Source organism: Triturus cristatus, chromosome 11 (genome assembly GCF_964204655.1).
Source record: "Triturus cristatus chromosome 11, aTriCri1.1, whole genome shotgun sequence".
Taxonomy (NCBI): Eukaryota; Metazoa; Chordata; class Amphibia; order Caudata; family Salamandridae; genus Triturus; species Triturus cristatus.
In genome coordinates this window covers 357,011,495-357,027,208 of record NC_140594.1, presented here as the reverse complement: position 1 = coordinate 357,027,208, position 15,714 = coordinate 357,011,495, and the positions used below count along the sequence as shown (strand labels likewise).

At 44.1% G+C, this 15,714-nt stretch overlaps 1 protein-coding gene across 1 annotated transcript in view; it reads right to left on the bottom strand.

Annotated features, from left to right (window-relative positions):
• Positions 1-15,714, bottom strand: part of KREMEN1 (kringle containing transmembrane protein 1) — a 366,592-nt gene that overhangs the window by 31,546 nt on the left and 319,332 nt on the right. The window contains exon 6 of the mRNA XM_085633315.1: positions 2,318-2,650. Within this exon, the coding sequence (XP_085489441.1) occupies positions 2,318-2,650 (333 nt within the window). The remainder of the gene's footprint in view (positions 1-2,317; positions 2,651-15,714) is intronic.

Genomic DNA, 15,714 nt, shown 5'->3' with positions numbered 1-15,714 from the left:
TCACAAACAGACCAGACTCACACAGGCAGCCATGAGCGCATTTACCTTTCTAACGCCAGGCCCACTTGGCTACTGGGGTCGAAGTAAATGTCTTTGCACTATCTACAATAAAACTTTTTTTAAATACACACTTTAATATGTCTTAAAATGTGAAAAAGTGTTATGAGTGTCGGTCTCCTTAATGCACGCGCACAAATGGTGTTCTTTCACCTCTACTTTGCTCCTATAGAAATGAGCCTTTTCACTCTCTCCTTCCCTTCTTTCGCATCTTTGTACTTGTCTTTCAATTGCCCTTTAAACTCCAAAGGTAAAGTTAAATCATTTGAGTGGATGTTAGACTGGTTGATACAAAACTAACAAGCATTTGCAATGCAATAGGTCTTGCATTATTAAAGTTTGAGCTATTGGCATTGCTAATAATAATGCAACACCAATAGCTCAAACATTCAGTAATGCAAGATCTATTGCATTGCAAATGCTTGTTTTCAGCATGGTGTGATCAAATAAAACACTTTGTGAAGAAGGTGATAAATAAAGGGACCACTTTCGGTGCCGTCTGTGTGCAGCGAGATAGAAAACGACAGACCTAATGGAATAAGCGCTGTCGGACGGCCTTTGATTATAGTGGCTGAATACATCCTCTTCAAAATGGCGCTACACATCTGAAGTTATATCAAGGTACACCCCGTACAACGTGAAATTTGGAAAATCGCCCTGAGTAGAAATTACTCACACAACGGATTCGCCATGTTTTTAGACATCTATTCAGCAGGGTGGATTTCAAAGAATTTCACTCATACCAGGAACCAATGAACTGGTGTGAATCAAAGTGTAGGAAACAGAACTGTATTTAACCAACGAAATTTCACGAAATTGAAAAACTGAAAAAGTGTGACCTTAGTATTTTTGTTTGCATGCACTTTTCAAGAAAAAATAAAAGATTTGCGTAGGCCTACCCTACTTCCTGGCCAATGTGTATTTCCAAAGGCCACTGGGCGCTTTTTGGCGCTCATGTGTAACTGTAGGTTACTGGCTTTCCAATAATGGAGGGCACACTAACTGGAGCTAGGATTGACTCTCTCTCTTTCAAGCGCGGAAGCATAAAGGCTCCGAGGCCGGCTGGGGGTGACCCCTCGGGCCCGCTTGTCAATCACCGCCTCCCCATCCCAGCTCCCATTCACACCAGCAGCTGCACCCATCGCTGTCAGCCAGGTAACGATCTGCAGACAATGGCTGCCGGAATGCCTGGTCTAGACGCTCTCTTAGCCACTTATTTACTGCACTCAGCAGCTGTTGAAGCATAAATAAGCAGTTTGTAATCAGGAGGCTGACATAATCGCCGCTCAGCTGAGAGAGAGAAGTATGTCTGTGAACCGAGCTGCGTTTTTTTAGCTCCCCATTTTGTGACAACAGCGGCTTCTGGGGTGGAATGGAGATTTGAGTTTACACTGCCCTTTCTTTCATTCGGAGAAATCAAATGAGCTGTGATTGGGAAAACAAGCAGGGAATCGAAATCAGTGGTGCGCACGCACCACAGAGGAGTGGGAATCGAAACCAGTGGTGCGCGCACACAACAGAGGAGCGGGGGCAAAGGAGCGCGGCAGCGACGCGAACGCGCGCTGCTGTGCGTGCTAGACACCGATGGCAATGGGCGGAGCAAAGGCGGGACATGCGTGCGCCTTTGCCCAATCGCGTGCGTTTTTTTTTTAAAACACGCGAAAGCCAATGCCTAACAGCGAAAGCCTGATCACATGCACAAGCGTGTGGTCAGCTTTCAAAACCCCAAACAAAAGGGCTCACGCTGCACGAGCAGATGCTGCGCACTGCAACGCAGGCGAGAGCCCTAACAAAAACACAGAGAAGCAGAAGCTACTCATTGGTAGCAGGGGCCTGCCCAAGGAGATTGCAATGCTGTATGATGGTGAATCCCATGGACTTTACAATGGTATATGATGGTGAATCCCTTGGACTTTACAGTGGTATATGATGGTGAATCCCTTGAACTTTACAGTGGTATGTGAGGGTGAGTCCCTTGGACTTTAAAGAGGTATATGATGGTGAATTCCTTGGACTTTGCAGTGGTATATGATGGTGAATGCAATATGATGCAGTACTTTCTTAGTGGTGTAGGATTTTGAACAGCAGGGTGTTTATAATGGTATATGATGGTGAACTCTTGGAGTTTTCCTTCATAAAACAGTGAACCCACGGGAGGTTACCTTAGCAAATGACACTGTACACACAAGTTTACCTTCGTATAAGACGGTGAACACCTTGGAGGTACATGGCATATGACAGTGAACTCTTGTAAATTTACCTTGGTAGATGACGGCGAACCCCTGGGCCTGGTTCGTACGATCAGAAAAGAAGTAGAGGATGACAAAGTCCGAGGAGATGTTGAGTGGCCTCAGTGGGCGGTTCCTACTGTCGAACCGCGCCAGCACCTGGTTAGTGTAGCCATCCAGCAGCTCCACCATGTCCACAGAGTCTTTAATGTCAAAGAGGGTAAAGTTGAAGCGGATCCCGGAGGCTCCGGGAACCTGAATGGTCCAATAGCAGACCCGACCAGGGCCATAAGATTCAGGAAAGTCTGGTGAGTAGATGACCGCTGCATCCAGGCTGTAATTCCCTCCGCAGGCTCCGATGAGAGCTGTGAGAAAGAAGGAGATTGTGATTTGTGAGATACAAAAGGACACATTCAGATCTTTTATTTTTGTTATGTCTCTTGCTTGTAACTCCCTTGCCATGGCACGCCACACTGAAAAACTGTGGGGAAATATGAGTTTTGGTACAAAGTTAAACTTCTTATATTTAAATCATCCTACTAAACACTGTAAAACCTCACAAATGGTTACACCACATCTTCAACTGAGGGTGCTGATGCAGTGAAAATACCCATCGACCCCTCTCAATGAGGAAGCCTAAGGTGATGAAGCACACAGACCAGTAAAGGAGAAGAGTCCTGGAGTGAGGTTACAAACAGGGGATGCTCGCAGCACAGAACAGGGGTAGGATGTGCCGCGGCCTGCTGCTCCACAGAGGCCGCTTAGGGATGGGACACCGTCCAAATCTAGCATAGGTGGAAAGGATTTTTAAACACCTGAAATAAATTCCAGTTCATCTAGAATAAACACACCTGTTTGCTGTTTTTCTATGACACTAGAGCCATAAATTGGTCAATTGGCTGAGCCATGGCAGCAACAAAATGTCAATAAACACATTTATCAATGTGGTAGATTGTATACTGACCTTGCCCTACAGTAATACAACGAATGAGTAAACAAACCCAGCCATATTGACCAAAGAATGCACATTTTCCACTGTTATTCACAATTTTGAAACTTTTGGCCATTTGTCCTAACTTTCTCAGGCTTCCTACATCATGGCTGAAAGAAAACAAGGAGTCAATCTTGTCAAGCTAAATGTGTTTCTAAAAGAGACTTGACATGTCTGAACAATTTCACTGAATTTATTTCTCCTTGAGATGCCCTCCTATTTGTAAAAGAGTTTTGCTGTTTTAATATGAAGTAAGTTCAGTGTGGCCTTTTCAGAGTCTATTCTTCATTATTTATTTCATAATGTATTCCTTGCCAGCAAAGCTTTGCAGACTTGGCGTTCTCTACTAAATGAGTAAGGTGCTGAGGGTTTAAGTTGATACACAAATATATATTTTTTGGGTGGAAGCCATATTGTTGTTTATGCTTTAAATCCGTCTCATGTTCTGTAATTCGTAACGAGTACCAAAAATGTCAGAGGACATGAATCCCTTATGGAGAAACTTGGTATGTCAGAAATCTCCGGAGCGAATACGTAGGTTGAAGGATGAGTAACACTGAGTATATTTACAGATTGTCTAAATGTAGATGACTAGTGTAGCAAAATATTTTCATGATAAAGATGAAATCTGTTTCCACCCTATTTCAATTGCATTTAAACATGTGAGGTTTTGTTTGTTTTTATTATTGTAAAGGAATGCCCTTCCTCTGGTCCATCAACTAAGAACATTAGGACCATCTTGGTAAAATTCACACCTTTTTAATGCCTGTAATCAGCAATCAGGTGCTGAAAGGTAACCACTTAGTATTTGCTAAGTGTCTGGCACTCTATTGCTGTTTGCAGCACTATTGATAACTTTTGATCTGTTAAATAACCAGCATATTTTTCTTACCAAAATCTGCAAATCATGCAGCAGATGTTGCATTACATGGCAAATGCAGGAAATCCATAATAACTTGTAAACATCTTGCAACCATGAAATAATGTTATTCCAGCGGTCTTGAATAAAATATAAAACCTACATCTCTTGACCACAAAGGTACATCCTTTACATTCCCAGGAGTTTTATACATCCCACCGCAGAGCCCAAACAACTGTTGCACTCTCAAGCACAATCTTCAGCTTATAACCCATGAATTGTAAACAACTCAATCACCAAACTGCTTTCGATGTGCAAGTAACCTAAGTAGGAAGGACATATGGTTCACCATGGCAACATATGATATGTACTGACATGCACACAACTTTCCGCCAACAATAATGCTAAAACCATAATAATCAATTATCAGCAACAAACTATAACTCATACCTGTTTAATTCACGTAAGACATATTTGCTGTGAGGGTTGTCCACGACAAGCACTGTACAGCCATAAAAAACCCATCACCAAATGAACAGGAATGGCATAGCTGAAGAGATCTGTCACACATTGCTGGACAATTATGAGGATTTTATTATAGTCCACCATTGCAGGTCTCAAACACCTATACAAAATAATCACTTTTTTACATCTCATAAAGACATTCAGATATGGAATTATAAAGAAAAAGGTCTCCACAACAAATCTCTCCACTTCTCTCTCTCTCCAAACATCTCTGCTCAGGGCCACGATACACAGAATCTCAGATTGGACAATCCAGTGCAGTAACTATCTAAGCAGACTATATCCTACGAAATATCATAAAGGGACCTGCAGAGCTCTACAAAGCTACCAGCATACTGAAAACCATAAAACTGCATGCTTGTCTCTCACACTTCATCATCCAACACAATGCAGTGCCCTGTGCCATGTAACATGATAAACACACCTTTGTGGACATCACAAATGACATGAAAAACACTTTCCACATAGGATCAATGCAAAAACAACATCCTTCCAACCACACCCCCTAAACGGTGTAGCATGCTACTCATGTAAGCAAAGGCTTCAGCTCCTCGCATAGTGGTAGTAAGCGCTAAATAAATGCTGCAATACAATATAATACAAAACGTGAGCTCAACATGGGGATTGGGTTCTCTTTCTTGAATTCTCAGAGTTACAGGCTCTCTTTCTCAAGGACATGGTTGTGGTGACTTGGGAAGACTTTGGGGATACAGGATGAGTTGGTAAGTGAAAACCGGAGAGAAAGGTTTTGAGGATCACAAATGACGAGTAAGGATGACATGAAGATGAGGATTGGGTTGGATAAGGGAGAGTGTGTCAATGGTAAAAGGGGCCCTGGTGAGAGGGGACCTGGGGACTGAGAAAGCAGAATGTGAAAGCGCATGAAGAAAGAAAGGATCATAACAAGCACGATAGGTGAGAATGGGCAGAAGGTGAAAAGGTCATTGATGTGGGGTAAATGATTGAATGGGAGGCGAGGAATGAAATGTATGAGGCAATGGAGTGAGTGAAGCCTGTAAGAAAGGATATAGAGCCTATTGCAAAAGTGGATTGGACAAGTAAATGGCAGAGCATGTGAGTGCATAGGGGAGAAAGTGGTAGAACTATATTGGGCAGAGAGGCTGGACAGGCTCGTAATGGGACAGGAAAGTGGGTGATGGAAACTGAACGGATACATGGGAGAAAATGGGCAAGGCAGCTGGCAGGATTTGAACACAGGCATGGAAAGACATTGGTTTTGCTCCCTGCAAGTGATGATCATTGGTTGCTTTGGGAAAAGGGGGCTCACTCGGTCCCCAGCCATGCACAGAGGAGTGACAATTAATCAATTTATCAATCTGGATTTGTAAAGTGTGACAATCACCCATGAGGGTATCCAGGCGCTGAGTACATTGCTACAGGGAGTCTCAGTTGAACAGCCAGGTCCAGAGGTGAAGTGGGAGGTTGATCAAGGACTACACAGCTAGATAGGCGAAGGATCATTCTCCACTGTTACTGGGGCGGATGCGGGAGGTGTGGGTGAGGCAGAGGTAGGCGGAGGGAAGGTGGAAGTTCAGTTGGTGGTTGATGTAAGCTTTCCTGGTTGTGGAGGGCTTTGAAAATGTGGATCAACATCTTGAACTGACATCTTTTCAGAATGGGGAGCCAGGGGAGCCTCTTGAGGTTGGGGTGATGTGGTCCACTTAGAGAGGTTTTGAATGAGTCTGGCTGCTGAATTCTGCATTGTTTGCAGTCTCTTGAGGAGGTATGAGGTGATTCCTACATACAGTGTGTTGCCGTAGGCTTGTGTGACGGTCCGTCTGGAGTCTACGGGGAGCCACTAGAAGATCTTGTGGAGCATGCGAAGGAAGCAGACAGACGAAACTGCGCTGATCTGTCTTTTCATGGAGAGTTCACTGTCCAGGATAATGCCACGGTTGCGGTCATGGTCAGCCAGGGTGGAAGAGGGTGCTAGTTTGGGGGGCCACAAGGATATATGTTCCATATGGGGAGGTGTTGTTCCAGAATATCAGCACTTCTGTCTTGTCTGTGTTGTGTTTTAGGCAGCTATCTCTCACCCAATCAGCGATGCTTCTCATGCACCTGCGGAAGTTGGACACCGTGGCGAAGGGGTTCTCTGATGTACGAGGATGAGCGGGGTATCGTTGGCATTTGATATGATGTTCAGTCCATGCAATCTGATGACGCTGGACAAGGGAGTCATGTAGGTGTTGAACAGGGTAGGGCTGAGGAATGAACCTTGAAGGACACCGCAGACGGTGTTCTTGGGCTCTTAGGTGAAGGGACAAAGGCAGATTCTCTAGGTTCTTCCATGAGGAAGGAGGCGATCCACTTGAGGGTGTCTCCTTGGATTTCAGTGAAGCCTTTTGATCAGGGTGTAGTGTGATACTGTGTCGAATTCTGCTGAGAGGTCGAGGAGGATCAGGGCTGCCACTTTTCTTTGGACAAGGAAGGTTCTGATGTTGTCTGTGCCTGAAATCAGTGTGTTTTCAGTGCTATGGTTGGTGCAGAACCTGGATTGAGAAGTGTCCAGTAGATTGTTTTTCCCCAGGTGTTCTGTGAGTTAGTGGTGGATGGCCTTCTCAAGGACTTTGGCAGGAAAAGGCAGCAGAGAGATGGGTGGTAGTTCTTAAAGTCGTTGGGGTCGGCAGATGGTTTCTTGAGTAGCGGCTCAACATCTGTGTGTTTCCATTCTTTAGGGAAGATGACCGTGGTAATGGATACATAGGGGATGGCAGTGAGTTCGCTGCTGATCGTCTTACTCCTGAGGTTGAAGATATGGAATGGGCAGAGGTCAGTGGTTGGTCCTGAGTGGAGTGACAAATGGGTTGAAGACTTTAATGAGACATCAAAATGACTCCCACACTCATTGACAGTCAATTGAGTATTGACAGCCTGTTCAGTGATCTGAAGCTACTTCACTACTTAGAATGATGAACAGAGAGTGGCCTGTTGTTCAAGTAGGTCTTCTCAGTGCATGGTTCAGCATTCTTTATCTGGCTCTGAGTCAGATGATTTGGTGTGAAAGGTATGGTGGTTGCTTAGGTTAATGGGGCCAGTTGAAGAGTTTCCTATGCCTGCCTTAGGGTGACAGGCTGTTGAGCCACTTGTTGAATTTCTGGGTTTGCAAACTCTATCAATTGTCCTTCATCTGAGAGATGATTGCAATATGGAACCTTGACACTCCTCCATTTAAATTCTTGGCATCTTACATTCTGGAATGTGTTGGAACTTGCTGGCGATGTAGGTGTCAGAATCACGTAAATTCTCTACTGTGTTATTCCCTTTCTGTCCACAACACTGTGGTTGGTTTCTGTCTTCTAGCAGGACTCCTGATCCCCTGTACTTTAATTGAAGCAGACTCAGTGACCCAAACCCTGTGGATGGCAGAAAAGGCCTGTATGTGTGGTACCCTGATCAAGGATGCCAGAGACTTGTGGAAACAAGCAAAGGATCAAAAAACGTCTCGAGAGCAACAAGTTCCTACCACTCAGAACCACTACAGAACACGCCTGTAAGAAATTGGGTTACTAGTTGAGGGAGGTGAAACCCTACTCAAGCACCACTCAAATTCCTTGTAAGGGTGAGACAGAAGCAAATCCCAAATTAACCTGTGCTCAGCCCTCTGGTAGCTTGGCACAGAGCAGGCAGGCTAACCTTAGGGGTAAGGCGTAAAGTATTATTTATGTAGTACTTCCAGCAGTAATACAGTGAAAACAGACCTCAAGAACAATCCTACGCCAATTTAGAAAAAGAGAGCAAAATATAATAAATAATTGATATCCAAATGACAAAAATCCAATCAGCAGAACCAGAGATATACAATTTTGAAGATGTAAGTGAAAATAGCACCCAAAAGCCCAAAGCGATACTCGCAGACTTGGAGAATGTCACAAGTTCAGGCCGATCGCAATTCAACATGGTTCCAATGCAGTGACCAGGTTAGTTCTGCTGAAAAGTTACCTTCTCTGTCCTGCGCAAAGAGTCCCATTCACGGTGGAGGGGGCTGCGAGGAGCAAGGAAGCTTTGCGTATGGTTGTCAATGTAGCACAAAAAGCAGGCCTGGCATCGCGGATGGTTGTTACTGTAGCGCGAAGATCCTGTTGTCGTTGCGAACAGGCAGGAGGAGCTTCAAGGTGGCATTCCCTGCGAGCGGTCGATGCTGTAGCGCACATGGCCAGGTTGATGGAATTTAGCGTTGTCGGGCAGTGCGAACAACAAGGTTCTGGCTTCAACGGGCCTGTTCGTGGTGATGAAGAGCCAAAAAACTTCAATTCAGCTCCACTGAGGCCACACCAAGGATCCAGGACCTGACTGGCACCACCTGGGGGGTCAGGGCCTTACTCCAGCTGAATATGGATGCTGGTTCAGGTAGTGGGGAGCCTGTTATGTCCCTGTGGCTCTGAATAAGCCAGCAGACTAGCCCTTGGAGCCATTCTGCGAGGCCTGGGTGAAGCTGCAGGCCCAATTCCTTTGACTCGGGCAGGAGTTCAGCAGGGTAGCAATACACCAAGGCAGTAGTCAAGCAGGGCAGCTGTCCAGCTTAGTGGCAGTCCTTTCAACAGCACAGGAGTCATTCCTCCTGGCAGAGTCTCCACAGGTCCAGAAGTGTAACCAAGAGTTGGTGTCTGAGGTCCAATATTTATACCGGGTCCCTCCTTTGAACTGGTGGAATGCTATAGAATTTTCCCTTTAAAAGGCACAGGTTTCCTGCCTCCCCTGCTCTGGCTCCAGACTAACTACGGGTGGTATGCAGCCATTTGTGTGCAGGCAGAACACAGCATATTCAAGTATAAGTATGGCTTTTCTCTGCCCAGCTGTCCCATCCTGTCAATAATGGTCCATCCAAGCACACCTAAGCTCTTGATTGTGTGTGGCTGTCTAGAAGAAATACACAAAGCCCAGCTGCCAACTACACCAAGTCATGTGACCCAGCGACAAGCTGCTGGCACTAAGTGGCTAAGACAGGAATATTTCAACTTTCTAAATGTGTCACTTTCAAAATTATAATTTAAAATTTCATCTTACCATAAGAGAGAATTTTACATTACAATTCCAAAGACACCAAGCATGAACTGGTTGTATGTTCCCATTTGGACGGTACAGTTTATTAATTGTTATAAGATACCTCCAACGTTATCCTATCAGAGAGGTAGGCCTTGCAGTAGTGAAAAACAAATTTGAGAGTTTTTCACTACCAGGACATGTAAAACTTAAAAGTACATGTCTTACTTTTTAAAGACAGTGCATTGTGCCCTTTGAGTAGTCCAGGACCTACCCTAGTGGTGACCTATACGCATTCAAAAGGAAGGTTTCGGCTTGGCAAAACGTTTATTTTGACAGGTTGAAATGGAAGTTTAAAACTGCACACACAGGCTGCAATGGCATGCCTAAAACATGTTTTAACGCGACTAAAGTGGGTTGCACAAAGCTGCCCCTGCCACTTTGACAGAGACCCTTTTTAAACCTCCTGTTAGACGGCATGGAGTGCTGGACTCTATAAACTCCACCACGCATGCCTGGCATGGGTTATTAGGATATCAAGGGGGTGCTCTCATGTACTCCCCGCTGCTTCCTCTGGAGTGATGCTACTGGTTCCAGACAGGGAGAGATAAAGACGTCCACCACTCGCTTAAAGTGTTGGGCATATCAAAGATAGGAGATTTCTTTCATGATCACGTTGTACTCTGCTGGGATGACTTGCCCAAAAAGGGTCCCATACACACTCTGTTAAACCAATTCCAATATGCCAGGGTGAGGTACGTGTGGCGAGAACCTCTGGAGGATGATATACAGAAGCCTCCTGCAATGTCTACTCACACACATCATTCGCGCGGACTCACTCGCAAAGCTAATTAAAATCCTTTATTCGCACAAATTGGAACTCAAGACAACGCATTGCTCTAAGGCTCGCCTGGGCTGACACAGAGAGTTGGAATTGGTTCTTGAAGACAAGTGCTGGAGGTACTGCTGTGAAGTTACCAAAAATATATCCCTAAATGGCAGACATCTCTTAATTCATTTCAAATACATAAACAGAACCTATTACACTCCCGCTAGGCTGTTTCGCTATGGGCTGCGTGACTCTCCCCGTTGTGAGCGCTGCTCGCAGCAGGAAGGAGGGTTTTTACACATAGCCTGGTTGTGCCCTGCTATTTCTAAATTCTGGAAGGAGGTCTTCACTGTGGTTACTGGACAAGTCTTATTACCTAACCCACTGCTAGCTCTACTTCGGTATGATATGGATATTGACAGAAGCTACAGGAAGCTGGTAGAGATGGGAATTCTGCTGCTGGAGCAGTTTAGTGGTTGCTATTTGCTGGGCCAAGGGGCCGATTCCATTGATAGGAGAGTGGGGAGCAGACATGTTATATTGCAATACGCAGTCAGACACATACAATGAGCTCCTCCCTCCGAAGAATCGCCCAAAGGTTTTTGGGGGCTATACCAGAAATATGTGGCAGGGAGGGAGGCTGCTGTGCCAGCCAGCAAAGACAGTAGTACATGTACACGAGTGGATTAGGTCATGTTCACTGGCTGTGTCATTTTGAGGGGGGGGTACAATTCTGTGGATCTCTGGTTTGACTCCCCTTCTCTGTTGTGGGCTGCCCCCTCTGCGTCCTAACTGTCATTGGTGCTAAACCTCAATGTGGGGGGCCTTGGGTCACATCATGCCTTATGCACAAATGTATTGCACTCAGATGTGTACTGTATTGATACTGCACTGTATGTCCCACCTACATTTTATTCTTGGAAATGTTCTTTTCTGTGTTGTTTTTTCTATAGCTTGTTGTGTATGTTATGTAACCCTATAAATAAAATTAATTCTTTATTTTTTATTTTTAAAGTGGGTGGCACAATCAGTGCTGCAGACCCATTACTAGCATTTAATTTGCAGGCCCTGAGCACATTTAGTACCACTTTACAAGGGTCTTACAAGTTAATTAAACATGCCAATTGGATATAAGCCAATCCCACCATGTTTAAGGGAGAGCACAAGCACTTTAGCACTGATTAGCAGTGGTAAGGGGCCAAGAAAAACAAATTTAGCAAAAAGTAAAGGCTAAAGGTAAGAAAGTTTGGGAGTGAGCCTCCAGGTAGGACCAGGTCCAACAAACTACAACAGCGGAAAACCTCAGACTAATAATTTAAAAGAAATGTGAATTTAATCATTTGTAGTCGCTGGATGCTGAGAATGAGTTTTACAGAATACAAGCTAAACGTTATGAACATAGAGAAAAAGCAGGGAGGCTCCTGACCCTGTAGCTGAAACAGAGAGAAATGGCCTCCGTACTACCGGCAGTATACTTTTACTTTTTTTTTTTTTTTTTTTGCATGGCTAATTAAAACCTTTTCATCATTAAACTACAACATTACGGCAACATGTAAAACAGTTCGGCAGTTCAGTGGGCAAAGGATAAAATCTTAAGAATAACATTACAAAATAGATTAAAAAGAATTCTTGTGTGCAGAATGGTGACAAATCCACAGTGCACTGATGTGAACGCACATAAAATATAATGAAGTTGCAGGATGGATTAGAACTGCTAATGTACAAAGTAGTAAGTTACTCAGAGTAAAAAAAAAAATGTCAAAAAGGTGCATCAAGGATGTCTCGATACTGATTGTTACTTATGTGCAGAGTAGTTGGTTACTAGGCAAACCTTTTTCTATTTCACTCCAGTTCCTTGTGTGCAGGCTATTCTCTATTGCAAGTCCTATTTATATGGGTGCACAGCCGTTTCTTCCTAATCTTTATGTATCTCTGCCAAATGTTGCCGAATGTTTCTTTTCTGCCTTGATGATAAATCTCACGAAACAACAGTTCAGCTGTAAATCTGTTGGGGAGAGGCAAGACAATACTGCATGCCTGCATATGCTAATTCCTCTTTGTTTTGAAAAGTAGGCGTAACAATATTTTTCTCTCCGCCAATAATTCCTTACAAGTGCAAACATAACAGGTCTTCTTTCCCTTTTCCACAAAACTGGCAGTCGGTCGTGGTTGGAATGCGTTTCCAAGGAGTTAGGTGTAGGTGCAATGGTAGAATGCCCAGTCGATATATCAGGGATTTTTCTTTTAGTGAGTTCAAAAAGCCTATATGGAAATATTCAGATCAAAAGGCGCTCTCTTGTCCATTACGGAAGAATTTGCTTCCTACTATTCCCACACATTCTCCTGTGCGGCAGGAGTCATACTTGGAGATGAAGATGCTTTTCTCTGTAAATTGCTCCCTCCTGAGGTTGCTGCACTCCTTCAGTCTGAATTGGAGCATGGCATTACATGCGAGGAGGTTCCCGAAGCCATAAAAGAGATGCCATCTGAGAAGGTGCCTGGAGATGATGGTTTTGTTCCTGATTTTTCTAAAATCAGGGCACAGTTGAAAACGCCTTTGTTTATGATAGTCTTTCAGGAAGCCACGGATATGTTTAATGATGAGGTAGATCCTTTCCAAGTTGAATAAAGAGGATTTATTCTGGATCAAAACAAGGGTAGTACAACAGCACCAACCGATCAGCCATCGTCCCAGCTCTGGAATGAATGATTCATGACCGCATGCATCATACCATTCCATGACATGGGCAGGGTTCTGAACAGTACTGCACATGGCTTACGGAATACAACACAATGCTCTGCTCAGAATTCAAAAAGGCGTACATAAAATTCATTCCAGAACCGGGAAGTGATCCCCTTCAGTGTATAAATTATAGATTTTTCTCTGTTTTGAATAATAATATCAACATTCTGGTGAAAGTTCTTGCAAATAGACTTCCGAAAGTGATACCCCACATCATACATAACAACTAAGAGAATTTTGTCCCCGGCAGATCTTTGAGAAAGCACTTGCGGACCCTACTGCACATGTTCTGGCAAACTAGAAACAATCTGACTGAAGCGTTGTCCTGCTCCCTTGATGCTGAAAAAGCTTTTGATATCCTTTTCATTCTGATATTTGTTGTCCTGCATTTATAATACAAAACAAACTCCAAGTGGCAGTATTTAAAGATAAAGCATGACTGCACATATAATTTGAACGTGGAAACGCCTATTGGTTCTTGCTGGGATTCTGTATCAAAATATAAATCTGGCATGGCTGAAATTCTATATCAACATATATATCTGGCATGCCAGTGCCAGACCACTCAGATGGTCCCATATCACTGCAAGACTATGCTAGAGTAAGACTATTAATTATTTTAGAGGATTCATCCCACAATGCAAGTTTCATGTGTACATTTACCCAGGCGCGGTCGGTCCATTTGGGTGGAGGGGCCATGCCTCTCCACTTTTTGCCCCGTACGAACAGTGTCTGTCAGGCTGAACAAAGGTCCGCCTGACAGACACTGTTCACTTTCAGTTCAGGCAGCCAGGAGCCGGACATGCGCCTTTACCACTGACTGCCTGAACTGAACTTTGCTGGGCTGAGAAAGTTCCAGCTCCTGTGGGCATGACATTCTCAGCTCAGCAAAGGTCCCTGAGGCCCTCCCATCAGTGATGAGGGGTGGCGTCACTGATTGCCTCGCACCTGGGTGCTTCAGTTTTAAGCCCTGAAGCGTCCAGGGCCGAGTGTCAATCAGTGACACTTCATCACAGAGTAGGGTAGGGTCATTAGTCTCAGTGACCCCATCCCTGCTGTGATGACGTTGAGACTGTTGCGGTCAGCCAATGAGGGAAGGCAGCAGTCCCAAGCCTTCTAGAACCGCTGAGGCAGTGCAGAGCTGGCTGCAGGTAAGTGTGTGTTGTTTTTTTAAAAATTATTGCTTGGTGCGTGCGTGCATGTGTGCGTGTATGTATGAATATTTGGGAAAGAGTGTTGTGAATGAATGTGTTTGTGTGTGTGTGCATGTGTGAGAATGCATGGTTGTGAGTGTTATGTGTATTATTCCTGTCCACCCCCCTCCCTTCAAAACTTACCGGCCACCCCTGCATTTACCTCTACCTCCCATCTACCTATTGTGTGCTCTTGTATAGTGGTCATTTACATATTTTAACATTGCGATTGCAAGCAATGATATGGGTTAAATGGCTTCATTTCCAATGGTCCCTTTCCGGTTTCGGGAGAGATGTAGATATTGGGCCAGCAGCTGCAGAGGGTTTAAAACTCAACAGAGGGTACACTCAGAATGTATTTTGTGGTATTGTAGGCAAACATGGCTATAAGCATTGTTGCTATAGCTGGGACAACATGGTTTTAATACCAGGATAAGCAGATGCCATTCCCTGATGCGCAGCTCTTTTTAGGCCTGATATAATTCTTTCTGTACTGGTCTCTGGTGCCCGGAATTGACACCATTGGTCTATTGTCAGAGGTTAGTTTAAGGGATTATCTAGCAGGAAAACCAGCATGTGGTGTTTCCCCTCTCAAAGTCACATTATATTTCCATCAGTCTTAGACTGAGATCAAGTAACAGCAGCAAGCAGCTTACTCTGATGCACTGTTCAATTGAGAATGAATTTCTTTACTCCTATGCACCACTATTTGAATCACTTTCATTGGCTGACGCTTAGCCTTAATTGATTTACCTTTTCACTCTTCAGCTCAAGTTTGCCTTAGACTTGTTCTGAGTTTCTTCCATACCACGTTTATCAAAAGCCCAACATTATGATCGTTCTACACAGCATGGGTGCGTGTACATTCTTTCTGGCCTATCGGCTTAATCACAGGAAAAGAGGAGTGTTTAATGTAGAATGACACAGTGCTATCACTTCCTGATGCTAGAGTTCTATAAGAATGGCCTTTATGTTGAGTATTACTTCCGCCTTCAAAGGATGCTGGGTTTAAGTCTGCAGTTAGCTTCTGAAAAGAATTACATTTCAAGTTGAATCTCTATCCCACTTAATTTGGTTCATACGTAGTGTAGTGGGCTTGCTCAAGCCCATTGCACTGTGTGTATATTTCTAATGGTTGTATCAGCATTACTGGGAAAATGAATCATATATCACCTCCTCTCCACAAGAAGCCCTCATACATAAAGGAAGGAAGCAAGTTATCCTTGATTAAGATTATGTTATATGTTCTCAATAAATACAGCCAAAATATTGCTCTAATAACATA